The following is an 18,510-nucleotide window of genomic DNA, read 5'->3' as shown; positions in this document are numbered from 1 at the left end:
AGCCTGTAGATCATCGCAATTAGTTTCTGTTTCTCCTTCCCCATTATCTCCAATCACTTTTACCACACAATTTAGCTGAAAGCTCAGCATTTTCAAGCTTACAGATAAAACAAAACATGGCAGGAGCAGGAATACCTTAAACCATTTCAAACATTTGTATGCTCAAAAGCTACATTTTGGCTGGTGTGATATGCTAAGACTGCTTTACTTATCTCCTTTTTTTCTCAGGGCTCATCTCGATGAAGTTTAGCCATATTGCTGAGACGTACATTTTGATTTATTCTGTGCCTACATGGTACACTAACAAAATCCTTACAGAGAAATTATCACTATCTTTTTTAACTCCTGTAGCTTCATTGCTAGTAGTCTATGCTCTGGAAGTGCAGGCCTTCCCTTGAGAGGAAAACTTAAGTTTATAATTAGAAAGAGACAGAGCAGAAGTAGAGTAGATGCATGGCTTCAACATGAAGGTTAGAGGGCAGGTGTCAGAAAGTTTGCTGAGTTTATGTATTAAGAATTTATGAAAGATTTTTGAAAGGACAACTTACGGTATACTAAAGGAAACTACACTGCTTGTCGGTTTAAATTTGTGTATACAAACCCTCTAATTTCATTTTAAAAATTCCTTTAAGGTAGCATCTGCTTAGATGCAGTTATTCAGCCATATTAAACTATGATACCACTTACAATGAAACGTCAGTGGCCATAATAGCTTTCCAATATCTGTTCAGTTTAAGGCTGAAAAAATCTACAGCATTTAAACCCTAATAAAAATCTCCCAAAATATGCTTGTAGGATGAAGGCCAGTATGGCCTCACGCCTCCTCCCACTTCACAGCAGTCGCGTATTGTGAACACTGTGGGTGTTCACTTCAACATGATTAGGTTCACAGAGTGGCAGAGAGAAGGGAAAGATGCTCTGCAGTAATCCAAACTCATTGTACTAGCAATGTTTTTGACAGATAAGTTGGCAATAATCTGAATATTTTTGTCCCAAATAATGAATCTTGCATCTGAAACTGTGTTATAGAAAACAGTACCTCCTCTGTGGACCAGGTCTCCATCTGGTGTAATTTGGCATAGCTCATCTGGCTATAATTCATTAGATGTTATAGCATGTTTTCCATTTAGAAAATGGTATTAAACAAAACGTAAATGAAATAAAACAAAAATATTCAAAGGTAAGAAATTTTAAATTAATATGTTCTTTTAAAGCTGATCTGGATAATACTGGACACTTCTGTGATGCACTGAACAGATTAATTCTCCTTAATATTTGTTTGCTGACACTAGTTGTTTTCTCATCCTTTTCCATCCTTGACTTTTTTAGTTATCTACCGGTTTCAAATATACAAGTCTATACATAGAAGAAGGTACTGTGAAATTTTTCCTTAATGAGCTAAAATTTGTCAAGGAAGATGATTTTGAACACAGCTTACCTCAAAACACAAACAGATAGAGGCTGCTGTAAGTTTTAGTCCACCCAAAGTGAAACATTTTATTTTGGCTTATGTTCAGATCCAAAATCACAAAAGAATTCTTCTGTATTGCTGCTAACATGCAGTCACTCTTACCAGAAGAGATATACAACTTTTTGGCTCAAGACAGTATCTTGAAAAAGCCCCTCAGCACACGTTTCTGTCACTATTAAATGAAGACAACTAATAAGATTTTGACAGCATCAAAACTCCAAATTAAACAATAGACTTAAACTCATCTGTACCCTGAGAAACCTCAGCCTGTGTCGCACAGTGTCAAGACCTTCTTAGATTATTATTTTTTATAGCATAATCGTTTTCTAATTTGGATTATTTTTTATTTGCTGTTTTGTACTTTTTGAAGTTCTTCTTGCACCTGAGCATCTTAATCAACCACTGTGGTATCAGGAGATGAAATTACATCATTGTTATTACTGACTACTGGAATCTTATCTGACAAATTGGTTTCTCATTAATTTTTCCCATATGCTAAAAAATTTGGAATCTTAGAGATATGTTTGGATTCAGAATCTAATACTTTGCCAATGAGAAAAAAAAATGCAGATCACATGGATGGATCAGAGTATCTGTCCTAGTACCTGTTGAGAAAAGATGAAACATAAGGGCTTACATGCAGATATAGCCATCAATTAACTAGTTTTAGAAGAGTTAGGTTTCCTGGTTTTGGCCAAAATGTCACAATTAATCAAGGTTTCTAAAATAACTAGACTAAAACCTGTCACTTTAACATTAATTTGGAATATTCCTGAGGGTTTGGGGTTTTGGGTTTGTTTTTTTTTTTTTTTTTTTGGCTAATATAATGCAGATTGATAAGATAATTTTAATAAAGCTAGCTGTGTAGGACATGGAATAATTATTGTGCTTTTTGACCACTTGTATGTGAACAACTAAAAACCATTCATCAATTGATCTGTTATCTAGTGGGTTAAAATCTTCCCTGAATGATGCTTGACACTTTCTGTCAGCTAGGATTTCTCAGAAGTTAGCTAACAAACTTTTTACTTCAACATAGCATCTGAAATGACAATTTTCCTTACTTTTCATGAAATGCACTAGAACTTAACCTACATGCAGAATTCCCCTTGATCTTACTGATGATTTTGTGATAATATGCCAGGGAGCTGAACCTCCTTCCGCACCCTTGGCAACTGAATTTCACCTCAGGAAATGTTATTCTGATCCCTACAAGAAAAGGGTTTTATTTGTAGAGACTGGGCAGGTGATACATGTTTTCAAAAGGCAAAGGAAACCTGTACATGAGAAGTTCTTACACAGTGATGAAAAAAAGTAAGGACAAACCAGAAAATGTATTCCTTCTGTAATGTTGTGAACCGTTACGAAATGATACACTGAGATGTTGCACACCATTTCACCCTCCAGACACCCTTCAAACAAGCAGGGTTGCAGAGACGCAGAGTTATATGGTACCTAGCGTGGTGCTAAGTCAAAGTACCAAGTCTCAGGATTTTTTCTTAAATGACTAGTATTACTGCAGTTCTCATTACTACATTCATCATCTCACACAGCCTAATTTAAACCTGTGCAACTGCTTTTTATTTAAGCAGAAGAAAAATAACTAAAGCTTGTTTTGCAGTATTTTTCAATTTATAAAGAGCTGTTTTGCCAATGCTTGTGGGGAGTTGTGTTACCAGCACCTGCTTGACTATATTAGAGAACTTTTGGAAAATTCAACTCAAATTGTTTCTGAAAAGGGAATGCATGTGGTATATGAGCTCGTAATATTGTATAGTTTCTCCTACAGTGAAAAAAAATTATAGTAAAGATGCATCTTCTGTGATTCTTTACATTAATTTTATGAAATACTTGTATATAAAAATATTGGTATGTGTTTGTAATTTATTGTGTACTCTGAAGGTGTTTGAAGTTTGTTGAGTGAATATTTTTTAAGATAGTGATGCATGTATTACTGTGTATGTTAAATCAATGAACATGTAAGGAAATAGTGCAAATCTCTTTTGCTTATTGGTCTTGGAATTTTCGAGGAAGATAATCAAGCACATGTGCTGCCCTGTTTCCACCAGCATTTAAACAAGTGAAACAATTGTAAGATAACAGCCCCAATTTATAATGGTGATACAGTAAGAAAGTATTGCATCTATTCCTATATTTTCAAAAGGAAGCTTAATTTTGATTGCTTCAAGTTTTTAGAGTTGCCTTGAGACCTAATGTATATGCCTGATTTTCACAAAGACTAGTATCCTGAAAATCAGGGCTATTAAAGATATCTCAAGTCGGGCACGAAAAGTATCATAACTAACTTTTGAAAAGAGAAGCCATCTTTCTTAAAAGAATGAAAGAAAAGAAATCGCGGTAGTGAGATTAGTTTAAAGGTTAGAGAAAATGGTTCAAAGTTAAATATATTTTAGAGAAAATATAATTTTAAAATTGAAATTAACTAAATTTTATAAAGGATTTATTTGCCAATGCTAAAGATTACCTATGTACTGATTTCCTTGAAATTGGCAAAATAATTCCCATTTAAAATATTGATCTTGCTTATTTTGAAATCCTTCTGTTACTTATGTGTCTGTTTCTGGTTAAAATCTGTTTGGTTTGTTGCAGTACATGGCGTTTGGGAGGAATGGTCACCTTGGAGTTTGTGTTCATTCACATGTGGTCGAGGCCAAAGAACTAGGACAAGGTCATGTATACCTCCCCAGTATGGGGGAAGATCATGTGATGGACCTGAAACACAACATAAACCTTGCAATATTGCACTCTGCCCTGGTGAGCTCATATAGCAACTCTCTGCTTTGTTACAGTACATTCGATGTGGGTTGTTTGTGATTTCTTTAATTGCCCTTTGCATACAGAAAAAAAATGTTAAACAAAGTGAGTAGGCTGGGTAATGTTCATAATTCTGACTGTAGTGATTAAAGGATATAATCAGGATTGTAACTGTTCAAGATTCTACACAAGCAAATTCTTAATTTCTTTAAGATATCCTCTCTGTAGGGCACGGTATGTTGTATAGGAAATCTTGATTCAGGATGGGTCTTGGAGAACCAAAAGGCAAACAGCTTTCCGAGCGTGGCACAAAGGGAGACATTCAGAGGTCATAAAGTTTGTGTCCACCATTTCTGTTTGCATTATGTTTGCTTGGAAGTTCACAGTAATTATTGATTCATCATACAACAAACATATTTGAGAAACCATCAATTGTTAATTGTTATTAATTTTTTCAAAATGCTTATTATTTACATGTGTGCAGAGAGAAAGGCTGACACAAGCTAGGGAATTATTTGAATCCCAGTTAAACCCTTATGGTAAGAATTTTAAGTGCATCGCTTCTGGAAGTTAGTTGCTAAACCACTTTCAAAAAAACACCCCTAACCAAGTAAACAATGTGTGGGCTTCATGTTAAACCTTCCATCCACTGAAATTAAAACTAACTCAAAAAAATAATCTGTTCTTTTAAAATTTTTGTCCATAGGTTACGATTAATTTTGACCAAAATTTTCAATATGTGTATGTATTTACACACATATATACACACACATATATATGTATATAAAACTAAGTGTTACAATGAGTTCAATAACCATGAGAAGTTTATATATATAATTATTGAACTCACTGTAATACTTAGGTATTAAAAAGGTGTCAGGTAGCTGTAATGTGAGAAGTTTTTTTCATGAGTTCTGCCTGACAGTGTGAAGGTTGCCCTTGCAGTATGTTTATTGAATATCCACAGTTCACAATACTGCTGCAAATAGATTCTCCATGACCAGAGCTCCTTCTGAAAAGGGTCGATGGCCATTTCATTAGCAAATGGTTGGTTGATGATTTTAAAACAGAGATGATGGAAAAAAAGGGAACTTGCTGCCTCACAGAATTAAAAACAAATTTCTTAGATTTTTATGAAACCGGATCCTTGCTTTTCCTCTGGTCAGCAAAGCATACTCCAGCTTCAGGACAAAATTTGTGTAAAAGTTTTAGACTGGTATGAAGCTGCAAAAATTTTAAATTAATCCAGTTTTTGGCCAAGTTGGCAGCTGCACAATTTTACATGTGCCTACACAAAAGTAATTAACATGATATATGAGCATGAAGCAGAGTTGACAACAAGACAAATGCCAAATAAAAATAGCAGTGAAGAAATTAATGCATTCAGTTCACTTCAGTATTGCAAAGGAACACAAAAGATATTATACCTAATCTGTCAAAATAAGCAGTTATTTGAGAATTCTGGATTTGGAACAGTCATTTGTACCTAAATGACTTTCACCAGAGGAAGTTATATACTGGTTATATTTAAAAGTAACAGTTTAAATCTTCTCTGAATGTTAAGATTTGCTGCAACTTGAATGTTCAATTTTATAAGGGAATCTTCACGTTGAATTCTTTAGTCTTTTAACAGTATTTCTGAGATAGAAAATTCACATGCTATTTGCTCCTAAAGATAAAGAAGGGAGATGTATGAAATATATATGAGAAGCCACGAAATGAGTTTTCTCCAAAGACACTATAATAATTGATTCGATCTTTCCTACCCTAAATAATACTATATAGCAATGAATAAAACTGAAGAGGGTGCATTGAAATGTAATTTCCATAATGTTTTCCTCTTCACATAAAGCTTTTATGATTAATGAATGCAACTAGCTTCCATGTTTGGAAAGATTTCCATTTTCTGCTGAATAAATTATCAGGGCACAGCTTCATAGCTTGAGAGGCATATGCATTGAGAAGTGGTTCACAATCAGGCATTACATAGAATATTTAATATAGAACTTTAGGAACAAGCCTCAAACCCTCTCTTCCTTTAATTCACTGGTTGCTGAGATCCTGGGTATTAGAGATACAGATAGTGTCTTTGAACGGTTAGAAATCTTCTGTCGTTACTGTCAGACAACAGTGAAATAGTTCATCTCCACATTTCACTGAGCAGTGGTGCACCCATACATACACAGTATGTTAAATCACTAACTTACAGATTCTGCTTCCTATTGTAATTATTAACACCATCAACTTAGGAAGCTGCTATTCCAACCCTCCTTTAGACGAATCCTGAAATCAGGCGTTGACAAGTGCACCAAGTGAAGCCATTAATTTTCAGTGGTGGTGCTTTTATGACATTAGTAGTCATAAAACCAGGTTTTCAAGGATGAGTATTAATCAAAATTATATTACATCCTACATTTTGAGTTTATATTGGGTAACTGCAGGTGTGATGAGGAACTGATGATTGCTTGTCTGTATGAACGCAGGATCCTGCATTAGCACAATCAGTAATAATACATTTCATAATGCTTACCCATTTTCAAAAATACTGTCTAGTCCTATTATCTATTATAGACCATATAATTTTTCACTTGCATGAGAACTTAATTGCTTTATATTTTTTTTTTAATATTTTCATTTGCCTCAAGAAGCTTTCTGAGATACAAAATTAAAAATAACAGTCCTAAACCTTTTCTCATGGGAATATTCATCCAAACTCAAATGTATGGGCTAATACAAAATACTAAATACAAAACTGGTCACTGTATCTATATTGTTTGAAAATTCAGTTTGAAAACTCAGAAGGAAGATTATGCAATATGCAAATACAGAAGCAGATCCGAGGAGGAAGGCAGGCCGTTTCTGTCCTCCTACATTTTATCTCAAAAAAACGTCTAAGAACTGGGATCATTTACCTTACAGGGAGGATGAATGATAAAAGTATATTCAGCATTATAAGTATAGAGAACAGAGACTGTATGTGAGGCAAAGTGGTAACTACTGTTTTCCTTTTCCTGTTCAGCTAAAGAGACCTAATTTCACAGTCAGGACCAATAATCTTATAAACTGACTCATCTGAGTGGTCGCCACAGCTGTAATAAAACACTTTGAAGGGCTCAGTGTTTACATCATACAAGACTGGCCCCCATTTTTTGCTAAAAAGGCAAGACCAGTCTTTTCAATAAGGCCTTTCAAATAGTATGGTATGCGAGCAAAATTGTAATTTATGTTTTGTTACGCCAGTGTATAATGAGAGGAGGTGAAAAGTTCTTTACTTGAAGAAAAAGGAAAACAGTTTTAAACAATTTTAAAGTAGCTCATAACAGTGGTTTCTGGTGTTTGATTGCTGTAAGAAGCCAAGCGTCTTCAGGCCAGGCCCAGGCCGAAGGGCTGCATTCAGGCCTGTGTTGAAACCCCCTAACCTAGAAGGAAGCCGCGAGGCCCTGCCCGGCTCAGGTGGTAACTCTGCTGTGTCCATCTCTTTTGTGCCTGCCGCGGCAGTCGACGGACAGTGGCAGGAGTGGAGCTCGTGGAGCCAGTGCTCGGTGACCTGCTCCAACGGCACCCAGCAGCGGAGCCGGCAGTGCACGGCGGCGGCCCACGGCGGCTCCGAGTGCAGAGGGCCCTGGGCTGAGAGCCGGGAGTGCTATAACCCCGAGTGCACCGGTGAGTACCGACCCACGCGGGGAACCGCAGCTCTACCTCTCCTGCTCCGGAGAGACTTGGGGGCCCGTCCTGCCGGTAGCTCTGAGCAGGGACCTGGGGGAATGCCGGCAGGCTGCCGGGGGGCCACCGCAGGCCTCAGCGGGCTGCAAAGGGGCAGAGCAGCCGCCTCCAGAGGGAGGCCTGGGGCCTCGCTTTCTTTTATTCGGTGAGCCACCTGGAGATAAAAAGCTAAAGAATGCAACGGGAAAGACTGCACAATGCACTGCGTATCAGGTTTTTTGGTTTTATCACCATTTAAAAGACATTCAGCAGTTTTAGAAAGATAGGTTCGAGGCCTAAAAAACTTGATGAAGTGTCTCACAAACCTAAAAAGTGAACAAGTATGTACGATTCCCTTTTACACTGAGACTACTTCATGATCCTCTGGCAGTATAAAAGCAGCCTTCCAGGTTGGGTAAATTACATTTATACCGACTTTTAAGCCTCATTTGCACTGTCAGAGCATGTTAAAATCAAGCTCCTAAAATAACACATGCAAAAATGTTTTTATTTAGTTTTTTAAAGGGTTGTTATGCACATTGTAAATAGTATCATTGCTATACATCAGCACTATACAACTATATAGAAAAAAATACAAAAGCAACAATATCAGTTTTGCAGTCTAAATGTAAGTTAATGTATGCCAATTCCTTTTCTTTTATCTCAAGATGCAAGTCATTTAGACATCAATTCCATATTTAGGAGCCAAGTAGAGACTTCCCCGTCTTCCATGCGCCTCCATCTACCACTTCTGTCACTGTTAGTTATACCTGGGGGGCTTTCTTCTTTTACCTAAGTAAAGAATAACCTATATATCCTCCTTTATGACTTTGATTATGTCACCACTGTAACTATATTTTTCCAAACAGCAAATGGCCAGTGGAACCAGTGGGGCCATTGGAGTGGCTGTTCCAAATCCTGCGATGGTGGCTGGGAGAGACGGATAAGGATCTGTCAAGGTGCTGCCATGACTGGACAACAGTGTGAAGGAACGGGAGAGGAAGTTAGACGATGCAGTGAACAGAGGTGTCCCGGTGAGATGCAAATATAATTGTTGTTATTATCTATACAGTATGGCTTACTTTAATGGTCATCTTCAGTAGAGACAAAATCAATGTCTATAGAGGAGTAGCCATAAAGAGACATATCTGGCCTTGCTTTAGACAAGTCATGGCTGTTTTTCTCAGTAGTTTTTTTTATGTAGCTAGGTGTCGACTAGCCCTATTGGATATATAAGCAATGCATCATGTTTTAAATAAATCAAAATACCATACTGTAGAAAGTTATCAGAAAAATATTTCATTGCCAGGGTATGTGTGCATTATTTGGAGCGGTGATGATTTGCTACAGAAATTCTCTCTGAATGCACCGTGTCTCAGAATATCAGGGCTGGTTTTGTAAATCATGGAATTCCTTTTATCCAGTGTACAAGAGACATCTTTGTAATATATTTAGGGTGAATTTCAGTGAAGTAAAGATAAAGGAAAAAGTGAAACTTACTATACTCTGTAGAACAAATGAATACATGAGCAACATTTGATAAAAATGGAAATAATTTAAAATGAAAAAGGCACATCTTTCCTGTTTTAATATAATGCTTAAATATATTTCTTTGCAGCACTTTTTACTTTTCCCTCCCAACAAATTTAAGTCTTTCCTATTGAAAGCTGATGAAAGTGTACTTCTGAGCTTCTTCAAAAGTGATGCATAAACAAGAACAGCTGGTGAATCTAACAATATTTATCTGTAAAGATACATTGTCCTAAAGTCAAAGAATGCATTGTTGGATAGGTGTAAGATAACAAAATAAGGTGTAAGCAATGTAGGATGTCTTAGCCGTTCACTTGGGAAATTACGTGTTCTGAACTGCAAAACAGGAGGCAGCAAAAATCAATCTAGCAATCTCTCTGACTTCTGGACATTTCGATGGCTATGTTCTCTGCTAGTTAGAGAAAGGACTTAAATGGCAGGGATGCTTTGGGTGAGGAAATGGGAAATATATCAGATGTGAATTTTATGTTGTCAAGCCCATATTTTCATAGGCAGTGTGTTTATCCCTTGACAGCCATTAAAGAAGAGTTTTCAAGGTATTTGCAGTACAGTAGAACAATGAATCTCATTGCATTTGAAGAACAACAAAAGGACTATTTGTAGTTATAAAGTTATAATACTATGCTGGAGAAGTTAAGCAAATTTTACTTCTCAAATGATCTCTTTAATTTTAATAAAACATTCATTATCTGAAAAGCAGTACAAAACAGTATTTGTATTGGATTCCTAAGCAAATTATAATTTCTGTAGTTAATGCAGACTTCCTCTATAAAAGCACAGCACTAAGAGAAGGTTAATGTGAATCTTCTCAATAAGCAGACACTCAGATCAACCAGCTTCGGCTTATAAAACCATTCTTGAAATAATTTGCATTTATATATATGTAAAAGTGAAACCTTGCTGCTGCAGTCCAATTTTCAAAGGTTGCCACCTGCTGTTAATAAAATATTTTACAGATGTATTTACAAGTCAAATGCACACAGAGCTTTATTTGCCATTTGGTAAGTTTATTTATTTACTTGATTAATTCCAGATTAGGATCAGTATGCTCATAGAAACCATAATGCAAAACACCTTTTAACAAGCTATACTGATGCAGAAGATTATACATGAGTATCAGATTTAGTTTACATATTTCCAGACTGACATTTACTAAAACATCACAGATTTAAATATAGACAGTGGATAATTTACCAAACTTTTATAATGTGATATAAAGATTTACATTTTATAAACACCAAGAAAAATTGAAAAGTACTATACAGAGATATCATTCAAAGCATAAGCAAATTTCTTGATTTGTATGCTTTTCTTCTGTAGCCCTAAAATAGTTCAGAAAAGCTGTTTTTGTTTCAGTGGTTTCTTTTTCTGTGTAAGTCATTGAGAAACAGGACAGACTAAAATGTTAGTTTTTTTCTTATATTAGCATTCCTTTGCCATTAGTGTACGACCAGATCCTCAGCTCAGTAGATGTGCATAACATATTTGTAAAGTGGATGAATCTGCACCTATTTGTATCACCCAGAGGTCTGTAGACTTACAGAAAGTTTAACTATAGCTGACTTTAAACAGTGGAAGCAAAAGGAGAATAAAAGCTTTTTCTATCATGTTGGCTGCTGTTAAAAAGATACTTTGCAAACAGAATTGTTCACTTGACTGACTGAAAATCTTGACTGGATTTTTTGTAGTTTGAGTTCTGCCTTATCTGAACATTATACAAGATTTTCTTCATAGTGGATCAGTGATTCTCTTCAAATTGTTCGGGCAGGGACTGAATTACATCAGATACTCCTAGAAGATGAATATACGCAACACTAAGAAAGGCAGGCTCAGAACTATTATCTGAAAGTCAGTTTATCAAAAAGCTTGGTTTCTGGACAAATGTTGAGTATCTTTCTTTGTGATTTATTTCTATTCACAATTAGAAATTTTAAAACTATGATTGTTTCCTTTCATTGTGTAATATTCTTAGAACGAAAAACAAAGATCTGAAGAGACTTTGTCTTCAGTCATTGCTCCTTTGTTGTATTCCAAATGTCTAAAGTTAGATTTAACTCCTAGATGGTCAGTAGTTTTAGGAATTTAGTACTCTTCACTCAAAGTATCCTTTTGTGAAGGATAACTTCAGAAAATTGGAAACAAATCAGAGACAGGAAAAAACCTTCTAGATTTGCTAAGCAGCTAGTCACGCAGGAATCACTGCAGAGAACATACAGAGGATGAACGAACAATAGCTCTGTCCCGTAGGAATAAAGGAGACAGCTAGGTAACAAAAGAAGTTGCAACCCATGACTGATAAGGAGTTACATGGCAAGCTGATCAGAAACTTTTAGAGAAATGTATGAAAGGAATAAGGTAAGAAGACTTCTGTAAATTTATTTTTATAAAAATAGGACCATGTCCTTATCACAGTTTTAAGAATATCCAATAATATAGTATTGGTTTCCAGAAATTCTTAATTCTGTAATAATTAATTCTGTAATAATTACAGAATACAATCATAAAATGTCTAGAGTTGGAAGGGACCCCAAAGATCATGTAGCTCCAACCCCCCTACCATGGGCAGGGATGCCCTCCACTACACCAGGTTACTCAAAGCCCCATCCAGCCTGGCCTTGAACATTCCCAGGGATGGGACATCCACAGCTTCTCTGGGCAATTAATGCCATTGTCTCACCACCCTGTGAAGTAAACAACTTCTTCCTAATACCTAATCTAAATCTTCCCTCTTCCAGTTTAAAACCATTATTGCTCATCCTATTGCTACACTCCGTGATAAAGAGTCCCTCCCCATCTTTCCTGTAGGCCCCCTTTAAATACTGGAAGGCTGCTATAAGGTCTCCTTGGAGACTTCTCTTGTCCAGGATGACGAACCCCAATTCTTTCAGCCTCTCTTCATAGGAGAGGTACTCCAACCCTGGAGCCATGGACCTCCTCTGGACTTGCTCCAACAGGTCCATGTCCTTCTTATGTCCTTCTTACGTTGAGTGCTCCACAGCTGGACACAATATTTCAGGTGAGGTCTCACTAGAGCAGAGTAGAGGTGCAGAATGAGCTCCCTAAACCTGCTGCCCATGCTTCTTTTGATGCAGCCCAGGATGCAGTTGGCTTTTTGGTCCACGAGCGCACATTTCTGGCTCATGTTGAGCTTGTTATCAACCAACACCCTCAAGTTCTTCTCCTCAGGGCTGCTTTCAATACATTCTCTGTCCAGCCTGTACCTGTGCTTGGGATTGCCCCGACCCATGTACAGGACCCTGCACTTTGCCTTGTTGAACTTCATGAGATTTGCACGGGCCCACCCCTCAAGCCTTTCAAGGTCCCTCTGTCCGGCATCCCTTCCCTCCAGCATGTCGACTGCTCCACACAGCTCGGTGTCATCAGCAAACTTGCTGAGGTTGCACTCAATCCCACTGCCCGTGTCACCAATAAAGATGTTAAACAGCACCAGTCCCAGTACTGATCCCTGAGGAATGCCCTCGTCACTGGTCTCCACTTGGACATCGAGCTGTTGACCGCAACTCTTTGAGTGCAACTATCCAGCCAATTCCTTATCCACCGACTAGTCCATCCACAAAATCCATGTCTCTCCAATTTAGATACCAGAATATCATGTAGGACAGTGTCAAATGCTTTGCACAAGTCCATGTAGATAGTGTCAGTTTCTCTTCCCATATCCACCAATGCTGTAACCCCATGATAAAAGGCCACCAAATTTCTCAGGCACGATCTGGTCTTAGTCAAACAGACAACCTTGGCTGTCACCAACAATCCTATACATGTTCCAATATTTATGCTTTACCCATATTTTACTCAAAAGAGCTCCTCAATATTCTTCTCATAAGCCTAGTGTCAGTGGTAGAAAACATAATATAGGATTTTTTTTTGACCAAAATATTACTGAAAACAATGATAGACCGTCTTGTTTGCTAACAAAAAGATAACAGCACAACTGCTGCCAAAGACTAGCTAATGATTTCCCACTGGAGGTAAAATGTTTCTTCAGAGGCAATACTAGCTACATAAGAGGGTAGGATGGCTCTGCAGAGGGATCTGGACAGGCTGGACCGATGGGCCGAGGCCAATGGTATGAGGTTCAACAAGTCTAAGTGCCAGGTGCTCCACATGGGTCACAATAACCCCATACAGTGCTACAGGCTTGGGGTGGAGTGGCTTGAAAGCTGCCTGGCAGAAAAGGACCTGGGGGTGTTGGTGGACAGCCGGCTGAATATGAGCTGGCAATGTGCCCAGGTGGCCAAAAAGGCCAATGGCATCCTAGCCTATATCAGGAATAGTGTGGTGAGCAGGACTAGGGAAGTGATCATCCCCCTGTACTTGGCACTGGTGAGGCCCCACCTTGAGTACTGTGTTCAGTTTCGGGCCCCTCACTACAAGAAGGACATTGAGGTGTTGGAGCATGTCCAGAGAAGGGCTACAAAGCTGCTGAGGGGTCTGGAGGACAAATCTTATGAGGAACGACTGAGGGAACTGGGGCTGTTTAGCCTGGAGAAGAGGAGGCTGAGGGGAGACCTTATCACTCTCTACAACTACCTGAAAGGAGGTTGTAGAGAGGTGGGGTCTGACCTCTTCTCCCTGGTGACAAGTGATAGGACGAGAGGAAATGGGTTCAAGTTATGTCAGACGAGGTTTAGATTGGATATTAGGAAACATTTTTATAACTGAAAGTGTTATTAAACATTGGAATAGGCTGCCCAGGGAGGTGGTGGATTCACCATCCCTGGAGGTGTTTAAAAAAAGGGTAGATGTGGTACTTAGGGACATGGTTTAGAAGTGGTTTTGTCAGGGTAGGTTAATGGTTGGACTTGATGATCTTAAATGTCCGTTCCAACCTCAGCAATTCTGTGATTCTATAAAGATAGAATATGAGAAGTGTGAAGATTCAAATAATTTTGAACAACTAAATAATAAAATTAAACTTTTGGGTTTTGTTTTGTCTCTGATTACAATGCTATTCTACAAGACATTCAAAAACTTTTTTCTACTGCCTTTGTTTAAGATAATTTTGCCTGTGGCACTGAATTAGGATTCAAGAGAGGAGCAGTAGTTGTACCTCTGTTTGTGAGGTACCGTGTGCCATTGGCTAACTTCCTTCACCCTTTCATTACCCTTTCCAATATTTATTAGCTCCCTAGGTAGATCATAAACTCTGTGAGGTTGTGAATGTCTCTTGCTTTGTCCGTGTGCTGTACACAGCTTCCTCAGATCCTAGGAATCTTGAAGATGCTTGTCCTCTCAGCAGTAATCTCAGAGGAAGACTGTGCTAGAAGACCACTGACTTTGTTGAGTGTTTGTGCTTAGATGGGATTAATTCAGGCCTATCATTGCAGCGGTATAACACGGTAAACTTGACATGCTCTGTGTGGGAAGATATTGCTGAATCACATTGTCAGTGAAAGAGACATCTGCTTTTTATTTGCCAATTTTAGCGAATTTACTTCAGTGTTTGCTGTTTGCTTCTAAATTTTAGCAATTCTCTACGATTTTGTGCAGCTAACTCACATTTATCTGTGGGTGTGTTATGAATTAATTGTGCCATGGTTATAGAAATGCTTGAACTGGTCCTGAGCAGAGCCAGCAGGGCCAGCGAGGCCTTTTAATTCTGATATAATACCACTCCAGCGTGACTGTAAAGTCTCCATGGGCGACATGGGTTGGAGCCTCACAGATGCTTTAATGTGGGTGGGTGCCTGATTAGTAAGCTCTGCCAGATATACTTTAGCTTTGGGAAGAACTGATTTGTTTTTTTATGCATAGCATTCCTTGATCCAAGGTATTTGTACGATGCCTTGAAAGGCACATAGGTGCACTGCACAGAATGAGCCAGGTATCAGGAAAACTTGTTTGCCGGGGCTAAGTGATACCTCTTCCAAACTCTGACTCACTCCCGCACCTCTTTCCTGATAACTCTGGGTCTTGGGAATGCCTTTTACTTTGAATGTAACATACAGGTGCACAGATTATCTCTGTCACTAAGCTAAACTTAAAATGTAGTTTTGAGTTCTAAAAAGTGTGATGCAAAAACACACAAGTAGTACCCTTCCAAATAGATGGGAAATCTCTGATATTACCTGAGTTTTGCTAACTTAAAGGAGAAAATATGGTGAATATAAGTATGGATATATATGCATGTTTTGTTTTTTGTTTTGTTTTTTGTTTTTCCGAAAAAAAAAAACAGATTTAACATTCAGTATTTGGAGGGAAGTAAGGGGTTTAGTGCTGAGAATCAACACCTAAAGTTTTGATTAGTGAACCTAACACATTTGAAATGGCCACAGCTTCATGACAAATACACTTCTCAAAGAGCTCTAAGATTTATCAAATTTATGTAATTTATAATATCACCTCTGTTAATTTATGTTCCCAAAATCAGAACATTTCTTTTCTTTTTAAGGTCATAATATGATGGTAATTGCATCTGCTTATGTCACCAGATGGCTTATGTTTGTCGATACCTGAATTTTTCCCTTGTAACACTAGCCTGATACATTTTTGGGAGTGTCTGAAGAAGTGTTAGTATTCTAGATTATGGATATAACTAACTTTCTTTGGGTTTTGCCATTAATGGATCTCTTGCTTTCTTAGCAGCACCAACTGCCTTGATTTGTGATGCAGGAATGCTGATGGTGAGGCAAATTTAACAAGCAGTTTTTCTGCCCAACTCTGATTCATATCAGTATTACTGAGCCATCTGCAAGGTATTCTGTGTCCTCCACAAAGAGAGGTTACAGCTTTGTGTTAAAGTCTGCTCAGTTGCCTTACTCACCTCAGTCTTCCACCAGCAGAAGTGAAATACAGGGAAGATGGACAGTTTTATGAGTTAGGTAATGGGATGGGCAAAATCTGTAGTCTGTTCCTGCCTCTGCTAGAGATTTCCCATGCAACCATGGGTGAATCACTGAATTGCTTTCTGCCTCATCACCCCATCTGCTATAGTGATAGAATTTCCTTTCTCTTTTCGTTTTTCTTGTTTTGTAACTGCTTTGCTGTAATACAGAGGGTTATAATTTTCCTGAAATACATATAACCTTTAAACAACTCAGAGCTTTTCTCTGCTGAACTTGGAATGAATTAAACTTCAGTAACTACCATTTGTCAATGCTTTAAGTTGTAAGATGACTTCAGCCAGATGTTTGCTGTGTTAATCTAATTTACTCAAAAATCATAAACTGGGAATCCACAGTAAAAAATACAAAGAGTGAAAGGAATCTGTAAGTCATGACCACGTGAAAATAAAACATGAAGCATTTGCAGAAGCTTCTTTTCCCCATGCAGTTGTTACTACGGAATTGTGAAAATATTTTTTCCATTTAAATGGCATTGCAATAACCAGTAAAAAGGCCATTTTGTTTTATAGCCACTCAGTCCCACATTATTGACTATACTTGCTTAATTCCCAACTTGTACTGAAACACATTTCAAAGAAATAACATGCTTTTTGGTTTTCAGGATATACAGCTCTCATTTGATACCTTTAGCACATTTAATATTTCAACGGTGGTTTCAGAACTGATTCTTTCACATACAGTTTAAGTTTTAGAAAAATCTTTAAAAACTTTAGTGTAAGATAACATCATAGCTTATAACATTTTAAGTATCATCTGATAGATACTTAGTTATTGATCAAAAAAGAGCAACCAGAAAAGATTCAAACCTATTAACATTTCAGCTACAACCTAAAGACTGTTTGTTTGCTGAAGAGAATAAAGACACAGACTATATGAAATAAATACCATCACAAAGACAGATACTATACAAAAATTACAGGGTTTGCATTTTTGTACTTCATTCTTAAAATTAAAGCAAATGAAGTTAACTTGTACATCTCAGGAAAAACTAGGACAAGATTGATGACTTTTCTGATGCAAAATGTCTGCTTTACAGTAATATTTTTATTTAAATTCTCATTTCTAAATGGCAGCACCTTATGAAATATGTCCTGAAGACTATTTGATGTCAATGGTGTGGAAAAGGACCCCAGCTGGGGACATGGCATTCAATCGATGTCCTCTCAATGCCACAGGTACAGTATTACTTTGAAATCATATGATGATAAAAAAGGGGAGAAATCTCTTACATTGTGTTCTAGGTATCATCATTACTGGACTTGTATACATATGTATATATGTGAATATATCTATATAAACCCCACATATTTACATATGCATATACGTACAGTATACTGTGTCTCTTCTAGCTTACATTTCTGCATGGGTCTGTGATGTATATATATGTATACACATACATATATGCATTATAGCCAGAGAGAAAAAGCTGAGAAGAAATCAGTTTGACAGGACCTATCAGGCAAAGTGATGAAAATGAAGCAAAACATAAAAATCTTTTTAAACAAGAAAACACTGCTAAAAACCCACCAAGTGAACATTGAAATGTCTTTCAGAATCTTATATTACTCTCTATATACTGAAGATCATTGCGTGAAATTGTTTTTGTGTGTGCTTTTAAAATAGCATGGAATGTATTTTAAATAAGGTTCATTCTTTCCACTTGCTCTCACTTATATAATTATTTTCTGTCTTCTTTGTGACTTACAGGCACCACTAGCAGACGCTGCTCTCTCAGTGTTCATGGAGTGGCCTTCTGGGAACAGCCAAGCTTTGCTAGATGCATATCAAATGAGTACAGACACTTGCAGCATTCAGTAGGTGCAAAGCCAGCTTTAGTACTTGCTCTGTTTATTCATTACTAATCACGGGTGTGACAAAAAACCTTATTTAGTCTCAAGTCAGATTTCTGATAAGAAATGCCAGGAGAAAAATAGACCTCAGAAAGTATAATTTATATTCATGTATATTATTCTGATCTTGTATATTGGTGGTGTTTGAGTGAAAGAAGCGTTGTCTTACTGTAGAAATGGAAAAATGAATCAGATTCCCTTTTTTCCTGTCCAGTGTGTGAAATTTTTATAGGGGTCAGAGGTAAGATGCTTATTTTGGTTTATTAGAAAATGAGATGTGAATAAATGAGATTTA

At 37.4% G+C, this 18,510-nt stretch overlaps 1 protein-coding gene across 1 annotated transcript in view; it reads left to right on the top strand.

The window, feature by feature from the left end:
* ADGRB3 (adhesion G protein-coupled receptor B3) overlaps positions 1 to 18,510 on the top strand; it is a gene marked incomplete at both ends in the record, with an annotated part of 480,039 nt that overhangs the window by 197,416 nt on the left and 264,113 nt on the right. Inside the window, 5 exons of the mRNA XM_082480895.1 lie at positions 4,082 to 4,246; positions 7,745 to 7,909; positions 8,818 to 8,982; positions 17,439 to 17,540; positions 18,073 to 18,179. Coding sequence (XP_082337021.1) covers positions 4,082 to 4,246; positions 7,745 to 7,909; positions 8,818 to 8,982; positions 17,439 to 17,540; positions 18,073 to 18,179 — 704 coding nt within the window. The remainder of the gene's footprint in view (positions 1 to 4,081; positions 4,247 to 7,744; positions 7,910 to 8,817; positions 8,983 to 17,438; positions 17,541 to 18,072; positions 18,180 to 18,510) is intronic.

The sequence above is a fragment of the Vanellus vanellus genome (genome assembly GCF_965231255.1).
Source record: "Vanellus vanellus genome assembly, chromosome: 3".
NCBI lineage: Eukaryota > Metazoa > Chordata > Aves > Charadriiformes > Charadriidae > Vanellus > Vanellus vanellus.
Note: the sequence above shows the minus strand (reverse complement) of the source record. Positions and strands in the feature narration are given on the sequence as shown.